A 19,004-nucleotide genomic window follows, 5' to 3' on the forward strand; every position below is an offset into this window, starting at 1 on the left:
AAGTGTGATGGTCAGTTGTCCCCAAAAAGTTTGTCTATAGTGTATATCAGTGGTCTCCAAACTGTGGCTTTGAGGCCACATCTGGCCCTTGGGGCACTATTCCACCAACTGACACCAATGATGGGGCACCATTCCCCTTACTGACACCATCAACGGGGCACTATTTCTCCTATTAAAACCAATGATCGGGCACTTTTCTCTTCCGTTCATGGACGGACACAGCAGCATTGACCTTAGGGTTATATATCCTTCCTTTCAGGAGAGACTAGGCAGAAAAAAACAGCACTTCAAGTGTTAAAACCATTCTCTAAGTACAGCACCTCCCACAGAGCGGGTCCCCCGGGTACATCCTACTCTCTGCCATCATGCAGTCCCAGTTTTTTTCTGCCTAGCGTTAGGAGAAGACATGGCTCCTCTGGGCCCATGTGCTCTGGAGGGTTTTTTTCTGCGATTTTTGTCGCTTTTATTTTTCCTGCACTTTTGGATCCTGGGATCTACAATCAACTGCCGACTGGGTGACAGGCTGGATCTGCGATCCTTGAGGTCCCCCCCATGTTCGGCCATCGAGCGTGTGCCGGCCTTAAGCTACGCGCTGGGCCGTCCACGACATGCCCCGTTGCTCCAGGGGTGGCCGGTGAGCTATATGCTACAGGGCACACATATGACCGGTCTCTATGGCTGAGTCACAGAGTGCCGGGCCGTTGGGTCTGCTGGGGACGTTGGGTCTGTCTGGAATGCCTCCAGCCGGTGGTCGCAGGATGGGTAAGTAGTATCCCCTTGCCTTGGCAGGGTGGTTCGGCTGGTGCATTCCTGGGGAGGGCACTTTTTACTCCCTCTGGCTACAGTCTGGCCCCTCAAAAGCTTGAAGGACACTAAACAAGCTCTTTGTTTGAAGGCTTGGAGACCCCCGGTGTATATATTAACTTCCATGTAAATCATGTCCAAGTGTACAATAGGCTCTTTCGTTATAGGGAGATGCTTCCATAGCCTTTCAAACAAATGAAAATATGTCTTTTACAACAGCGGAACATAATTTGAAGAAAAAATACATTTAAAAAAAAATCTATTAATTGAATAAAGCTAGCTAAGCTATTGGTCTTCCTGAACGTCAAATGTTGGGTGACGTACAGAAACCAGGTCAGGAACCAGGAAGGTTCTTTGAGGGTTTTTTTCCTTTGACTGACCGTTCAAAGCAGGCAATAATATGTCCTATTCCCTAATAAAAGTATATAACACAGAAGACAGCAGTAGTATTCACTGGCACGGTTTGAGTCCAGATACATATGGTGATTCTTGAGGTCTGCAGATACACTCTTGTTGTAGAGGAAGAAAAGTGTCCATGAAATCCGGAGCGGGGAGCCCTGAGAGGAGCAATAAAGACTTGTTCCATATGGTAAAAGTAGGACATACGGGGAGTATGAATGGGATTTCATAAGTGTGCAGGTGAAGGGAGTTGGCGGGATCGTAGAAGGAAAAGGTATTATTGTCATAGTCTAGAAGGACGCCCAACCTTTTCAGCTGGGGATGGACGTCCAATAGAACTTCCTTGTTGTTGTGCCTAACGAGGAAATTGTTATTACATCGGGTGAATACCCAGGATGAGGTGTTCTTTCCAATCCATTCATTCTTTGGTGCTGACTTGTAAGCAATTCCTACTGCATACCTGGAAAAACAAGAAGTAAAATTAGATACAGGTGTTCCGCCATGTATTAAAAGGTAACTAAACAAATTAACTATTGCAGCGTTCATTTCTTGGATGCGGCGGCTGTGTTGGCTTTTGGTGACCGGAATGAAAAGCACAAAGAACATGTTCTTTGTTTTGTAAACTACTAATCTCTCTACCCCACCGTGTGATGGGGATGAACCAGGGCTGTCTTAATGAAAGGGCACTGCCCAGGGGCCCCAGCTGCATTGGGGGCCCCTGCACTTTCCCCAAAGCAGCTAGTCCTTGAGCCCACACTGCCCTGAAATTGGGGACCCCATGATGGCACTGAAACACAGGGGAGGCAGTCTGCATCCTACCTACTTGATGTCTGTTTACCTGCACTGTCATCATTGTAGGGGCCCCAAAGCATTACTTTGCCCAGGGGCCCATGATGCTAATTAGATGGCCCTGGGATGAACAAAGGCAGGCATGACTGAAGTCCAGTCTAGGTGACATTCATGACTTCCTTCATAGATTAGGTATGTGCACAGGGTGTGCCCGGTCTAATCACCCTGTACACATACCTCCCAACTGCCCCAGATTGCATGGGACCATCCCAAGATTTGAATCACCCCTCTCGTTGCCTGAAATGAAGACAGACATGTTTTTTGTTTTATCCAGCTGTATTTACAACTTATAGCATCCAAGTAAAAGATATAACACCAACATGTCAGAAAAAAAAAAGCGGAATCACTGAGTTGGAAAAAGGACCCCCCCCCTTGTGTCAGTGTTTTGTTGAACCATCTTTTGCTTTAATTCCAGCCTTTAGCCTGTTGGGATTGCAAATATTGCAAAGTCTAGATGTGCAAAGTTAGTAGCGACAAATCCCAACAGACTAAAAGGCTGGAATTAAAGCAAAAGGTGGTTAAACAAAATACTGACACAAGGGGGGATCCTTTTTCCAACTCAGTAATTATTTTCTGACATGTTTGTGTTATATCTTTCACTTGGATGTTATACGTAGTACTAGTAAATACAGCTGGATGCAACAATATGGCCCGGATTCACAAAGCACTTACACCGACGTATCTCGAGATACGCCGCGTAAGTGTAAGTATGCGCCGTGCCCATAAACTGAGATACGCCTGAAAATAGGCTTCATCCGACTGACGTAACTTTCCTACGCGGTTTGCATAAGTCGTACGTCTGGCGTAAAGTTATTCCCCATATAGGAGGCGCAACCCATGCAAAGGTATGGACCAGGGAACACAAGCCGTCGTATCTTTTGTCGTTTACGGTGTACGTGAATATGACTAGGCGTAGGTTACGTTCACGTCGTAGGCAGTGATTCGACGTATCTTAGGGAGTTGTTCCAACGTGATTGTGAGCATGCGCACTGGGATGCCGCATGCGCCGTTCATTTTAAGTACTTCCATGGCACTTGCCCTATCATTTGCATGGGGTCACGCCTCATTAGCATGGCCCACTTCCACCTACGCTGGCTTACGCCGAGGAAACCCAGCCTATCTTTAAGAGCGAGTGCTAGCAAGTGCTTTGTGAATCCAGTGCTTGCCTCTGTGCGCTGCGTCGGCGTAGCGTATATTAGATGCGCTACGCCCGCATAAATATGCGCCAATGTATGTGAATCCGGGCCTATGTGATTATTTTAAAGGGGGGTGATTTTTTTTTCCTATACCCACTGTCCATGGCGTCACTAGGGGGTGGTTAATGGGGCTATAGCCCAGAGTCTCTTACCTAGGGTTGGCTCTGGGCTCCATCCGCTCAGCTGGTGGCCGGTGGAGGAACATGACTAGTTAATGTTCTTGGGCACAAGTTCTTATCTATATTCAGCTGTTTCAACCATTTAATCATTGTCCCGACATCCAATTCTATGCCAATCTGCTGGGCAATGTAATTGTCAGGAACCGCAGCACAAGGATTATTTCGCAATGACTATTTGACGATTTTCGGGCTCAGGCGGAGTAATCCTTGTGCTGCGGTTCCCGACAATTACATTGCCCGGCAGATTGGTATAGAAGTGGATGTCGGGACAATTGCCGAAACTGCAGAATATAGATAAGAACTTGTGCCCGGGAACATTAACTAGTCATGTTCCTCCTCCGGCCACCAGCTGAGCGGATGGAGCCCAGAGCCAACTCTAGGTAAGAGACTCGGGGCTATAGCCCCATTAACCACCCCCTAGTGACGCCATGGACAGTGGGTATAGGAAAAAAAAATCACCCCCCTTTAAAATAATCACATATTGTTGCATCCAGCTGTATTTACTAGTACTGTGTATAACATCCAAGTTAAAGATATAACACAAACATGTCAGAAAATAATCACTGAGTTGGAAAAAGGATCCCCCCTTGTGTCAGTAATTTGTTGAACCACCTTTTGCTTTAATTCTGGCCACCAGCTGAGCGGATGGAGCCCAAAGCCCAGTCCTGTCTGGATCACCACAAGCGGTAAGCACTTGAGCTGGGGGGTTAAACGGTCCTGTTGCTTCCCCTGGCCCCTAGCGGAGCAGAAGTTTTTTTTTTTATATATATATAATTGCTCTCTGGGGGGCCCTGGTGTAAGGGGGGAATCCGCACTCCGATATGTAAAAATATTTTATATAATATATATACACACACACGTGTATGCCCGCCCAAGTGTATGACTTTCTTTACTTCGCTGCTATGGGCTCTAGCCCCAGATCTTTTGTAGACCAAGCAACGCTCCTGCCCGCTGTCCTGCCAATCCAGGCTGAATCCTAGAGCCCAGCGCCAGAACACATTCTGGGACTCGGCTCCACTAATTAGCCTGAAGGGGTGAACCGCTGTTCCCTTTCCGTGTCTCCCCTGCAGCTTCGCTTGTCACAGGCAGCTATAGAAGGAACACCGTTTGTTTATTCTGCGGAGGGACGCGTATAAAGGGCTGGCACAGGGGGTAGGGAGGGGGTGCTATGCTTGGCACTATACCGGGGAGGGGGCAGGTGTTAAATTCCGGCGTGGCAGTAGTAAGTAACAGAGTTCAGGGGTTCACATTCCTATTTATTCGTCTTTTTTTTCCATCCTGCTGTGCTCTGGCTGGTGGCAGCCAGCTCATCATTGTAGCATTGCCCACAGCAAGAATGATTGACATTTAGCAGGCATCATACCCATCTAAGCGAGTTGGCACAGCTTTACCTAAGTGTGAAGAGTAGAAGACGGTGAACTAGATTGTTACATTTGTCTGGAGTCCTTTCCATACCTATTACTACCCTGTACAAGTGGATAATACAGCACACATCATCATCTAATACAGGGGTCTCCCAACCTTTCAGTACAAATATTCACAGGCCTGAAACAATGTAACAATTTAAATAGATCCCCACCTATACATCAGCGACCTCCCCCCCTGCCCCTTACATCCATGAATGCCCACCAAAGTCCCCTCTTACATGAAGGAGTGCCTATCAGAGTGCTCCCTTTATGCCTGGGGGGGCACCAGAGTGCCCTCTTTACACCATGGAGCACCCAGCAGAATGCACCCCTTAGTACAGGGCTCGACAAAACCCGGTCGCCATGGCGACTAGAAAAAGCGTCCTGGCGACTTGGCTTGGAAGGTGGGTTTTTTTCGTGAAGTCCCCAGCTCTTCCGTGTGTGAGCTGGCGCCATCTGGTGGTGGCCGTTGGTATTACAAGTTAAGCATTACAAGTTAAACAGCAATTTTAATGTCATTTTTCACTATTTTCACTGCCATCTTCTTCCCTCTAATTAGAACCCCCAAACATTATATATATTTTTTATCCTAACACCCTAGAGAATAAAATGGCGATCGTTGCAATACTTTCTGTCACGCCGTATTTGTGCAGCGGTCTTACAAGCGCACTTTTTTGGGAAAAAATTACACTTTTTTTAATTAAAAAATAAGACAACAGTAAAGTTATCCCCATTTTTTTTTTATATTATGAAAGATAATGTTACGCCGAGTAAATTGATACCCAAAATTCATACTCAAAATTGCGTCCGCTCGTGGAATGCCGACAAACTTTTACCCTTTAAAATCTTCATAGGCGACGTTTAAAACATTCTACAGGTTGCATGTTTTGAGTTACAGAGGAGGTCTAGGGCTAGAATTATTGCTCTCGCTCTACCAATCGCGGAGATAACTCACGTGTGTGGTTTGAACACCGTTTACATATGCGGGCGCTGCTCGCGTATGTGTTCGCTTCTGCGTGCAAGCTCGTCGGGACGGGGTGCGTTTTCTGGCTCCTAACTTTTTTAGCTGGCTCCTAGATTCCAAGCAAATTTGTCAAACCCTGCCTTAGTAAGTTACTAGACTATCCATTGCCTGGGCAAGGTGGAGGTTGTTTTATACTTGATTTAACATGTGTATGTTTTGTGTACAATAAAGTGGATTGATTTAATGTCTTGGCTGTTAACCTATATACATACGTACACATATATGAATTAGGGGACCCTTCCCGCATCTGGTTGAGTCCATAACTGGTAAAACATTTTTATTTTTTTCATGTACATTGACTAGGGACTCCCAGATTACCCTTATGAAGAAATACAGGGACCTTGAGATGTTGTTTGCAGAGTGCACCCCTTACACCTGGGAGCACCCAGCAGAGTGACCCCTTCACACCTTACACCCAAGAGTGCCCACTTTACACAAAGGGGTGCCCAGCAGAGTGCACACCTTACACCAGGGAGCAACCATCATAGTGCCCCCTTTACACCTGAGAGCGCCCAGCAGAGTGCCCCCTTTACACCTAGGAGCACCTAGCAGCTTGCACACCTTACACCTGAGAGTGCCCAGCAGAGTTCCCACTTTATATCCGGGAGCATCCAGCATCTTGCTGGGCACTTTTGGATGTAAAGTGTGCACTCTGCTTGGCGCTTTCAGGTGTAAAGTGGGAACTCTGCTGGGCACTCCCAAGTGTGAAGGGGGCACTCCGCTGGCCACTCCCAGGTGTAAGATGTGCATGCTGCTAGGCACTCCCAGGTGTAAGATGTGCATGCTGTTAGGCACTCCCAGGTGTAAGATGTGCATGCTGTTAGGCACTCCCAGGTGTAAAGGGTGCACTCTGCTGGATGCTCCCGGATGTAAGGTGTGCACTCTGCTCGGCAATTTTGGGTGTAAAGTGGGAACTCTGCTGGGCACTCCCAGGTGTAAGGTGTGCATGCTGCTAGGCACTCCCAGGTAAAAAAAAAAGGGTCATTCTTCTGGGCGCTGTTGTAAAGGGGGCACTCTGCTAGATGCTCCCGGATGTAACTAACAGCGCCCAGCAGAGTGCCCCCTTTACACCAGGAAAATCTAGCAGAGTGCACACCTGGGCTCCTAGGTGTAATCAGAGTGCACGCCTTTACATCCGGGATAGCCCAGCAGAGTGCCCCCTTTACACCAGGAAAATCTAGCAGAGTGCACACCTTGTCTCCTAGGTGTAATCAGAGTGCACGCCTTTACATCCGGGATAGCCCAGCAGAGTGCCCCCTTTACACCAGGAAAATCTAGCAGAGTGCACACCTGGGCTCCTAGGTGTAATCAGAGTGCACGCCTTTACATCCGGGATAGCCCAGCAGAGTGCCCGCTTTACACCTGGGAGTTCCTACCATCATGCTCTGCTTACACCAGGGAATGCCCAGCAGATTGCATCCTTACACCCTGAAGTGCCCACCAGAGTCAAGGCTGGTTGGCAGTGGATGCACCAATCTCCATATTACGATACACAGCCTGGCACATCCATTGCCAAGGTTTCTGTGCCCTGGTAGCAACAGATTTCCCAGCATCAATAGACTCCAGCAAACGACAACAATAGACCACTCCCTCAACAGTAGATCCCTTCAAGCAACAATTGACTCTCCCAGCAACATAAGCCCCCCACCAAAAACAATAAGTTTCCCCCACCAGCGACCATCGACCGCCACACAAAAATATATGCCCTCCAGCAACAACTTAGCCCACCAGCAACATGAGGCCCTCCCCCCCCCCCCCAGCAATAATAATAAACCTCTGCCATGCAACAATAGGTCAACTCCAGGAACAATAGATCCCCCAGCAGAGAACATAAAAAGACTCTTCCAGGACACCCCTTCTGAGTTACTTCCTGTCTCCGCCCCACCCCTGAGAAACATCCCTTGGCTCCACCCACCTCACAGTACCGCCCCTTTTGGAGACTACAGAACCAAGTATCATTTTGTGGTAATAAGTTATTTGTATGGAATTTGTTAATAAAAAAAAAACAGCAAAATAGATCCCCTGAAGCAATAGACCCTTCCCAGCAAAAGTAGACCCCCCCCCCCAGCAACAATGGACCACAATGGAAGCTTTGTGCACCACATAGGACACAGCAGCAGCGACTGACATCCTCTGTAGGCCTCAATGTGTCTGGTGGGAGGACGTCAGAAAGGAAGAGTGTCTGCTACAACACCAACGTTTCTCGTGATCATCTGAGCACATAAAACGTCTTCTATAAATTAAACTCGGCACTGGGCTGTACACACATGGGCCCGGATTCACGAAGCACTTACGCCGACGTATCTCGAGATACGCCGCGTAAGTGCAAATATGCGCCGTCGTATCTGTGCACCGTGCCCACAAAACTAGATACGCCTGAAAATAGGCTTCATCCGACCGACGTAACTTTCCTACGCCGGCGTATCGTGGCTGGCCGCAAGTGGCGCTCCCATTGATTTTCTATTCACATATGCAAATGAGGGAGATACGCCGATTCACGAATATACGTCCGTCCGACGCAGTGCGCGTAAAGTCATACGTCCGGCGCAAAGTTATGCCCCATAAAGGAGGTGTAACTCAGCAGCATCCATGCAAAGGGAACACAAGCCGTCGTATTTTACGTCGTTTACGTAGTACGTGAATAGGGCTGGGCGTAGGTTACGTTCACGTCGTAGGCAGTGATCCGTCGTATCTTAGGGAGTAGTTCCGACGTGATTCTGAGCATGCGCACTGGGATACGTCCACAGGACGGCGCATGCGCCGTTCGTTTTAAGTACTTGTATGGCACTCGGCCCATCATTTGCATGGGGTCACGCCTCATTAGCATGGCTCACGCCCACCTACGCCGGCTTACGCCGAGGGAACCCAGCGCAGTTTGGGAGGCAAGTGCTTTGTGAATTTGTTGCTTGCCTCTCTGCGCAGCGTAAAGGAGATACGCTACGGCGGCATAAATATGCGCCAATGTATGTGAATCCGGGCCATGGATTTTATCATACATTTTTCAGCACCGTGCAGTAAATTTTTGATGCGCCTTTGTGCATTTTAATATGGCTGGGAATACGAGAGAATTTCTCTCCATGTATGAAAATGTCTGCACTGTGCAGTTTAACATGCATTTTACATGCGCTATCATTCATTCTTTATGGAAACAGCAGCCAGCCTTCATAAAGCGGGGCTTTTTTTTTTTAACCAATTGAGTTCCTATTTCCAGAGCTACTGATCCAGACACACAGCAATCCCCAGGTGAGCTCAGCAGCAGGCAATGTAAACAGTGATCTATTGATGGCTGATGGTATTAGAAGTGATTTATTGCTGCAGAGCTGCATTGTGAAGGGGGGTTGGTGGTGAATGAGAAGACTTTATGTAGAACTCCCGCGAAAAAAAATAATACCGAAAATTACTGAAAATATACAGCAGGTAAAATAAGTATTGAACACGTCACCATTTTGATAGGTAAATATACACTATATTACCAAAAGTATTGGGACACCTGCCTTTACACACACATGAACTTTAATGTCATCCCAGTCTTAGTCCGTAGGGTTCAATATTGAGTTGGCCCCGCCCTTTGCGGCTATAACAGCTTCATCTCTTCTGGGAAGGCCGTCCACAAGGTGTAGGAGTGTCTATGGGAATGTTTGACCATTCTTCCAGAAGCGCATTTGTGAGATCAGGCACTGATGTTGGGGAGAGAGCCTGGCTTCTAGTCTCCACTCTAATTCAACCCAAAGGTGTTCTATCTGGTTGAGGTCAGGACTCCCCAAACTCGCTCCTCCATGTCTTTATGGATTTTGCTTTGTGCACTGGTGTGCCGTCATATTGGAACAGGAAGGGACTGTCCCCAAACTGTTCCCACAAAGTTGGGAGCATGAAATTGTCCAAAATGTCTTGGTATGCTGACGTCTTAAAAGTTCCCTTCACTGGAACTAAGGGGCCAAGCCCAACCCCAGAAAAACAACCCCACACCATAATCCCCCCTACACCAAATGATTTGGACCAGTGCACAAAGCAAAGTCCATAAAGACATGGATGAGTGTGCATGCCAGTCAAGTTTCTCCACCCCAAACTCAGAGTCCTGACCTCAACCTGATAAAATACCTTTGGAATTAGATAGAGAGGAGACTGCGAGCCAGACCTTCTCGTCCTACATCAGTGCCTAACCTCACAAATGCTCTTCTAGAACAGGGGTCTCCAAACGTTTCATGCAAAGGGCCACTTTATTGTCCTTCAGACTTTAGGAGGGCCGGATTGTGGGCAGCAGGGGCAGAAAATGTCACGGGCCCAGCATCAGTGAGAATAAATATGGCCTCAGGGTTTGTGGTCAACAGTAGGAGGAGTATTCCCCCTATTAGTAGGAGGAATAGTATCCCATCATTGGTATCTGTGGAAGATATAGTGCCCCATTGTTGGTGTCAGTGGGAGGAATAGTGCCTCATATCAGTGGAAAGAATTTTACCCCAAGGGCCGGATTCAGGCTAGCAAAGGGCCACATCTGGCCCTCGGGCCGCAGATTGGAGACCCCTGCTCTAGAGCAGTGATGCAGTCATTAGTGCCCATCAGTGCTTCCTCATTAGTGCCACCTAATTAGTATCCCCGCATCAGTGCCCATCAATGCTGCTTCATTAGTGCTTCCTCATCAGTGCCACCTAATTAGTACCCCCCCATCAGTGCCCATAAGTGCTGCTTCATTAGTGCCTCCTCATCAGTCCCGCCTCATTAGTATCCATCACTGACACCTATCAGTGCTGCCTCAATAACCACTTAACCCCCAGACCACATTTCTGGTCAAAGACCAGAGCACTTTTTGCGATTCGGCACTGCGTCGCTTTAACAGACAATTGCGCGGTCGTGCGATGTGGCTCCCAAACAAAATTGGCGTCCTTTTTTTCCCACAAATAGAGCTTTCTTTTGGTGGTATTTGATCATCTCTGCGGTTTTTAGTTTTTGCGCTATAAACAATAATAGAGCGACAATTTTGAAAAATTTTTTTTTTTTTACTTTTTACCATAATAAATATCCCCCAAAAATATATAAAAAAAAATTTTTTCTCAGTTTTGGCCGATACGTATTCTTCTACATATTTTTCGCAAAAAAAAAAAATCGCAATAGGCGTTTATTGATTGGTTTGCGCAAAAGTTATAGTGTTTACAAAATAGGGGGTAGTTTTATGACATTTTAATTAATATTTTTTTTTACTAGTAATGGCGGAAATCAGCGATTTTTTTCCCGGTACTGCGACATTATGGCGGACACTTTGGACACTTTTGACACATTTTTGGGACCATTGGCATTTTTATAGCGATCAGTGCTATAAAAATGCATGGATTACTATAAAAATGCCACTGGCAGGGAAGGGGTTAACACTAGGGGGCGGGGAAGGGGTTAAGTATGTTCCCTGGGTGTGTTCTAACTGTAGGGGGGGTGGCCTCACTAGGCCAAATGACTGATCGCTGTTCATACATTGTATGAACAGAAGATCAGCATTTCTCCCCTGACAGGACCGGGAGATGTGTGTTTACACACACAGCTCCCGGTCCCCGCTCTGTACCGAGCGATCGCAGGTGCCCGGCGGCGATCGTGCCCGCCGGGCACACGCACGGGAGTGGGGGGGGGGGGCATGCACGCCCCTAGTGGCCGCTAAGACAGCCGACGTTATTGTACGGGCTCTCGCGCAGGGGCAGGTCGGGAAGTAGTTAATGCCCATCAATTCTGCTTCATTAGTGCCTCCTCATCAGTGCCACCTCACTAGTGCCATCTCAGTGCTCATCAATGCTGCCCTCATTAGTGCCGCCTCATTAGTGCCCATCAATGCTGCCTCATTAGTGCCCCCTCATCAGTGTCGCCTATCAGTGCTGCTTTATTAGTGCCTCCTCATCAGTCCTGCCTCATTAGTGTCCATCAGTGCTGCTTCATTAGTGCCTCTTCATCCGTGCCCCCTCATTAGTGCTTCCTATCAGTAGTGCCCATCAATGCTGCTTCATTAGTGCCTCCTATCAGTAGTGCCCATCAGTGCTGCTTCATCAGTGCCCCCTCATTAGTGCTTCCTATCAGTAGTGCCCATCAATGCTGCTTCATTAGTGCCTCCTATCAGTAGTGCCCATTAATGCTGCTTCATTAGTGCCTCATCATGAGCGCACATCAGTGAAAGAGAAAAATTATTGAAATAATTTTTTTCGAAAATTTCGATCTTTTTTCGTTCATTTAGCAAAAAATAAAAACCCCCCAGTGGCGATTAAATACCATCAAAAGAAAGCTCTATTTGTGTGAAGAAAATGATAAAAATGTCAGATGGTTACAATGATAAATGAGCGCACATTTGTCATTCAAAGTGCGACTGCGTTGAAAGCTGAGAATTTACCTGGGCAGGAAGGGGGTGCCCAGTAGGTAAGTGGTTAGGGTTTAATTCTGTATTTATTGAAAGATTTGAACCGTCTTCCATAGTGTGGTGGGCGACCTCGTAACACACAGGGTTTTTTTCCGGTGATCTGCCGATATGGTTCCGGCTATCGTGAAAGTTCCTGCACAGGCGCAATCTGATCTGCCGATATGGTTCCGGCTAACGAGAAAGTTCCTTTATGGACTGCGCAGCCGCAAACTTGCCGACGGAAATCTCCGAACCTCGCCCGGTGACTTGTCCTTAAGGTTCCCCTAACGAGAAAGTTCCTTCAAGGACTGCGCAGGCGCAAACTTGCCGACGGAAATCTCCGAACCTCGCCCGGCATCCAGGCTCATTCTTTCACATCCCCGTGGATTGGAGGACGTTAAAAAAAGAGCCAGGAGGCCGAGCGAGCGGAGCGAGCGAAGGCGAGGACGTGAGGCCAACTGGCCACTTTCCTCGAAATCCACGTCGCCCTGGATGCCGGCCGAGGTTCGGAGATTTCCGTCGGCAAGTTTGCGCCTGCGCAGTCCTTAAAGGAACTTTCTCGTTAGCCGGAACCACATCGGCAGATCAGATTGCGCCTGCGCAGGAACTTTCACGATAGCCGGAACCATATCGGCAGATCACCGGCATCCAGGGCAACGTGGATTTAGAGGAAAGCGGCCAGTCGGCCTCACGTCCTCGATCCTGGCTCTTTTTTTTAACATCCTCCAAACCACGGGGATGTTAAAGGATGAGCCTGGATGCCGGGCGAGGTTCGGAGATTTCCGTCGGCAAGTTTGCGCCTGCGCAGTCCTTGAAGGAACTTTCACGTTAGGGGAACCTTAAGGACAAGTCACCGGGCGAGGTTCGGAGATTTCCGTCGGCAAGTTTGCGCCTGCGCAGTCCTTGAAGGAACTTTCACGTTAGGGGAACCTTAAGGACAAGTCACCGGGCGAGGTTCGGAGATTTCCTTCGGCAAGTTTGCGCCTGCGCAGTCCTTGAAGGAACTTTCACGTTAGGGGAACCTTAAGGATAAGTCACCGGCATACATTACCAGGCGGTTGCCTTTGATCTCGCTCTTTGCCCGCCACGAGCAAACTGGTTAATGGTTACCGGTAAGAGCGTTTCTCTAAACTGCCATTTACATAATCCAGAAAGCGGTGAACCCCGTTACTACCGGCGCCCCTCTCTGCCCCTCATCTGTTACTAACGCAAAACAGTGTTAAAAATGCATTAACCGGGGCGCTGCCTTTTGCAAAGGATTCTGGGTAATACGTCCACCTCCAGCAGGCATTTTTCCTTGTAATGTTTTTTTTTTTTTTTTATGAACTCGGCAAAACAGATTTCTTCTGTACTGGAATTTAAACATTATGAACACCTCTGCAGCGAGGAGTTGGGGCTTTTTCACGCTTTGAGAGCCTGAAGTGCTATGTACCTGATTAAAAATGAATGTTTGAGGATGGCACGCTGCATGTTAAACAGACTGTGCGCGAGATTTTTTAAGCCGAGTCGACAGCATCATTGTAATCCGTGTTGTCAGGAACCGACTGACCACGTAGAGTGGGGACCCGGGGGTGGGGGGATGGGAAAGGTGCTGGAATTACACAGGGCCATTAAAAGTTGTTATAACAGATTTAGACATTCCCTGTGTGCTCCGGATTACGGGCAAGACAGCAAAAAGCTTTTGTTATTCAGGTAAAAAAATAAACAGGCATAGAGGCATCATGTAAGGCTAGGTACTTTAGATTTAAAATGTATGTGAATTATTTTTATAAATACATATATATATATATGCCCATGTGCCTTGAAACTCAACGCCCAGATAAAAAAAAAAGCACCTCCTCTATGTCGCTGTTCTCCGCAATACCCCTTTTCTGCCACAAGATGTCCCCAGTCTGTAAGACTGAGGACGCCGCCATCGAGGAGGTGACACCCAATTTAGTTCAACCCAGAAGACTGAGGACATACTGTAAGTGCGTGACTACGGCACCTTGCATTCCTTGTTTTGCTTTAAAATAAGTGCATCACCTGCGCTATGGCATTGCACCCTGGAGTACCTCTATTTTTCCACAAGAGGTCCTCAGTCTTTCAAATTTAATGAAGCTCGATGTCATTCCACCCAGAAGACTGAGGACATACTGTAAGTGCTTGACTACGGCACCTTGCATTCCTTGTTTTGTTTTAATATAAGTGCATAACCTGCTCTATGGCATTGCACCCTGGAGTACCTCTATTTTTCCACAAGAGGTCCTCAGTCTTTCAAATTTAATGAAGCCCGATGTCATTCCACCCAGAAGACTGAGGACATACTGTAAGTGCTTGACTACGGCACCTTGCATTCCTTGTTCTGCTCTGTGGGGGCGTCCCCTGCAGTACCTCTCTTCTGCCACAAGAGACTTTCAAACTCCCATATTGGAAGTGCATGACCACACCACCTTGCATTGTATTTATATGGTATGTCCAGCACCTGCTCTATGCTGTTGTCCCCTGCAGTACCTCTATTTTTCCACAAGAGGTCCTCAGTCTTCCAAATTTAATGACACCCGATGTCATTCCACCCAGAAGACTGAGGACATATTGTAAGTGCAAGACAATGCACTGTATTCCTTAGACCTTGTATTCATATGGTATGTGCGTCACCTGATCTATGGCGTTGTCCCCTGCAGTACCTCTCTTTTGCCACAAGAGGTCCTCCGTCTTCCAAATTTAATGACACCCAATGTCATTGAGCCCATAAGACCAAGGACGTACTGTAAGTGCAGTAGCACGCACATCAGCACAGCACATGCCCTATGGCGTTGTCTCTTGCAGTACCTCTTCCAGATTTAATGACAACCAATGTCATCAACCCAGAAAACGTGCATCACCACAGCACCTGCTCTATGGTGGTGTCCCCTGCAGTACTTCTCTTCTGCCACAAGAGATTTTCAATCTTCCAAATTTAATAACATCCACCAACCCAGAAGACTGAGGACATACTGTAAGTGTATCACCACAGCACCTGCTCTATGGTGGTGTCTGTCCCCTGCAGTACCTCTCTTCTGCCACAATAGATTTTCAATCTTCCGTATTGACACCCGACATCATTCAACCCAGAAGACTGAGGACATATTTTAAGTGCATGACCACACCACCTTGCATTGTATTCATATGGTATGTGCATCACCTGCTCTATGGTGGTGTCCCCTGCAGTACCTCTCTTCTGCCACAAGAGACTTTCAATCTCCCATATTGGAAGTGCATGACCACACCACCTTGCATTGTATTCATATGGTATCTGCATGTCGGCAGGACCTTACTATCTGCCACACGCAAGGGCTGTTACACTTCCCTCTATCAACCTGGAATTCTACAGCCATCCACTGGGAGTTATGATCGTTCCTTTCACGGGACATCTACATGCCGACGGACTGATGTTAACCCCTCCTCATCTGGATTCAGCAGTGGCATCGTTGTACACATTTTTATACCAGTATCATACTTAACTACATGTTTTTATGACTGCTTTTGCTACCGTTTGGTATTACTCTCACCATTTTTACAGTTTATGTAGCTACATCGATTTTATCTCCAGTGCAATATTTATTTTGTTACCTACTTGAAGACTATAAAAGTTTTAATGCTATTCCCATCGAGCGCTGCCTTTGTGTGTTTTTTGTATCCTGCTATCCATTTTTCCAGTGGTTGGGAGCTGCACTGGGAATCAGCCTGCAAGGAGATCAGCTAAAAGTAGTTGGTAGTACGTGCGTTATAATTAGGGTTGTCCCGATACCGATACCAGTATCGGTATCGGGACCGATACCGAATATTTGCGGGAGTACTCGTACTCCCGCAAATACCCCCGATACTGAAATAGAATACTTGTTCCCCCCCCCCCGCCGCAAACCCGAGGAGACATGGCTGCAATATGTGGGGGACATGGCTGCAATATGTGGGGGACATGGCTGCAATATGTGGGGGACATGGCTACAATATGTGGGGGACATGGCTACAATATGTGGGGGACATGGCTGTAATATGTGGGAGACATGGCTGCATTATGTGGGGGACATGGCTGTAATATGTGGGAGACATGGCTGCATTATGTGGGGGACATGGCTGCATTATGTGAGGGACATAGCTGCATTATGTGGGGGACATGGCTGGAATATGTGGGGGACATGGCTGGAATATGTGGGGGACATGGCTGGAATATGTGGGGGACATGGCTGGAATATGTGGGGGACATGGCTGGAATATGTGGGGGACATGGCTGGAATATGTGGAGGACATGGCTGGAATATGTGGGGGACATGGCTGCATTTGGGGACACATTTAAAAAAAGTATCGGTATTCGGTATCGGCGAGTACATAAAAAAAAGTATCGGTACTTGTACTCAGTCCTAAAAAAGTGGTATCGGGACAACCCTAGTTATAATTAATCGAAATTAGTCGATTAATCGATTAAAAAAAAAAAAAAACGATTACCGTATTTATCGGGGTATTGCGCGCTCCGGGGTATAGCGCGCACCCCTAAAGTGGACCCGCATTCCTGTGGAAAAATGATTTTTTGTACTTACAGTTTTGGTGTCTTGTGCGGCGTCCATCGGCGGGTCCAGCGTCCGTCTGCGGCTTCGGGTGTCCTCTTCGTCGGGTTCGGTGTCCTTCTGCGGCGTCCTCCCCGCTCGTTTCCCGTTTTCCCGTGACGAGTTTGAATACTGCGGCGGCATATACAGAGCGCAGTACACTCGTGTATAGTCGGGCAGGCTCGGTTACTCTCGCGCTCACGTCCTGTACGTCCAGGACGTGAGCGCGAGAGGAGCCGAGACTGCCCGACTATACACGAGTGTACTGCGCTCGGTATATGCCGGCGCAGTATTCAAACTCGGCGCGGGAAAGCGTATATCGCGCACCCACGATTTTGGCCTGATTTTCAGGGCAAAAAAGTGCGCGGTATACGCCGATAAATACGGTAATCGAACACAAAAATTTTGATCAGTAACAGCCCTAATATATATATATATACATATATACCAAATGGAAATACACGTGGGGGGAGTGGGGCCCTGAAGGGGGAGATGTGGGTCCTCTGGGTCCTCTGCAGTGCATGTAGACAGTGGCTGCAGAATGCCTGCAGGACATCAGCACCGATATGCGACAAACAAGGAGAAAAAGTGAAAATGAATACAGTATTGCAATAAAACGGCAACTGTTTACCATACACAGTGCACATGGCAAAAAAAAGGCCATTTAGAGTCTAAACTTACTTTAAACTGTCGTATTTTCACAATTTTATTTCTCATGCACAGATTGGGATTCTCCATATAAAAAATAAATAAAAAAATGAAACGGCAACATCTGTCAGTGCAGTCATATTTTCTCAAACATATGCTCGTCGCTAAAACTAAAAATAGCCGAGATCAGCACCCACTCGGTATGGTAATGCTTATGTTTAAGAAAAAGAGACATCTGGACCAGAAAATGCGTTGCCCTGGAATATCCCCTTGCCCTGTTTATGTGAAACATACGGTCATTTTATTCATAGCCAAATCTCTCCCATTATCTTGTAATCAGACATAATATTTAAATCTGAAGTTTAATCCGCTTATATTTTACATTCCCTGGTTCCTCCCCTATAGTCCCTTCAGAGGTTTCCTACCAATGTAAGCTGGCCCTGCTCCACTGGTCACCAATGTAAGGGGTCCCTTCTCCACTGACAACCAATTTGAGGGCCCACTTTTCCACTGGTCACCAATGTAAAGGTTACGTTCTCCACTGGTGACCAATTTGAGGGCCCACTATTCCACTGATCACCAATGTAAGGGGTCCCTTCTCCACTGACAACCAATTTGAGAGCCCACTTTTCCACTGATCACCAATGTAAGGGGTCCCTTCTCCACTGACAACAAATTTGAGAGCCCACTATTCCACTGGTCACCAATGTAAAGGTTACCTTCTACACTGGTGACCAATTTGAGGGCCCACTATTCCACTGATCACCAATGTAAGGGGTCCCTTCTCCACTGACAACCAATTTGAGAGCCCACTTTTCCACTGATGACCAATGTAAGGGGATCCCCTGTCTGCACTGACCACCAATGTAAGCTGGCCCTTCTTCATTGTCCATCAGTTTAAGGGATCCCTTCTCCACTGACCACCAATGTTAGAAGCCATTTCTTCACTGGCTTACATTGTGGTCAGTGGAAAAGGACACCCTTACACTGGCAGTCAGTGCAGAAGTAGGTCCTTACATCAGTCATCAGTGGAGAAAGGTCCTCTTATATGGGTGATCATTGGAGAAAGACACCCTTACATTGGTAGACGATCTTTCTCAACTGGTCACCAATGTAATGGGACATTTCTCTCACTTACCATCATTGTAAGGAGCACTTATTCACTGACTACTAATATATGGGGAACTTCACTTACCACCAATGTAAGAGTCTTCTCCATTGACCATCAATCTAATAGGACACTACTCCATTGACTTTCAGTGTAAGGGGAGCTTAATACTTAAGCGAGAAAATAAAACCCTACCAAATAAACCGACCAAAACCTCCTCTAAATTCCTAAATCCCGCTACAAATCGAAGGGAGAACGTATATTGTCGGTCCAAGGACCACGACTCTGGAATGCTCTACCCACTACCATCCGCTTGGAGGAAAACCATCAGGCCTTTAGGAAAAAACTAAAGACCCACCTCTTCTGAAGGACCGGCACGACTCTGGACGGAAGCGCCTTGAGGCGATTAAGTTCGCATTTGTTGCGCTATACAAGTTACTCACTCACTCTCCCCTGACCACTAGT

At 47.3% G+C, this 19,004-nt stretch overlaps 1 protein-coding gene across 1 annotated transcript in view; it reads right to left on the reverse strand.

Moving 5' to 3' along the window:
• Positions 1-937: 937 nt before the first annotated feature.
• MID2 (midline 2) overlaps positions 938-19,004 on the reverse strand; it is a 304,582-nt gene continuing 286,515 nt past the window's right edge. Inside the window, exon 10 of the mRNA XM_040322836.1 lies at positions 938-1,663. Coding sequence (XP_040178770.1) covers positions 1,255-1,663 — 409 coding nt within the window. The 3' untranslated portion in view covers positions 938-1,254. The remainder of the gene's footprint in view (positions 1,664-19,004) is intronic.

The sequence above is a fragment of the Rana temporaria genome, chromosome 9 (assembly GCF_905171775.1).
Source record: "Rana temporaria chromosome 9, aRanTem1.1, whole genome shotgun sequence".
Classification (NCBI taxonomy): Eukaryota; Metazoa; Chordata; class Amphibia; order Anura; family Ranidae; genus Rana; species Rana temporaria.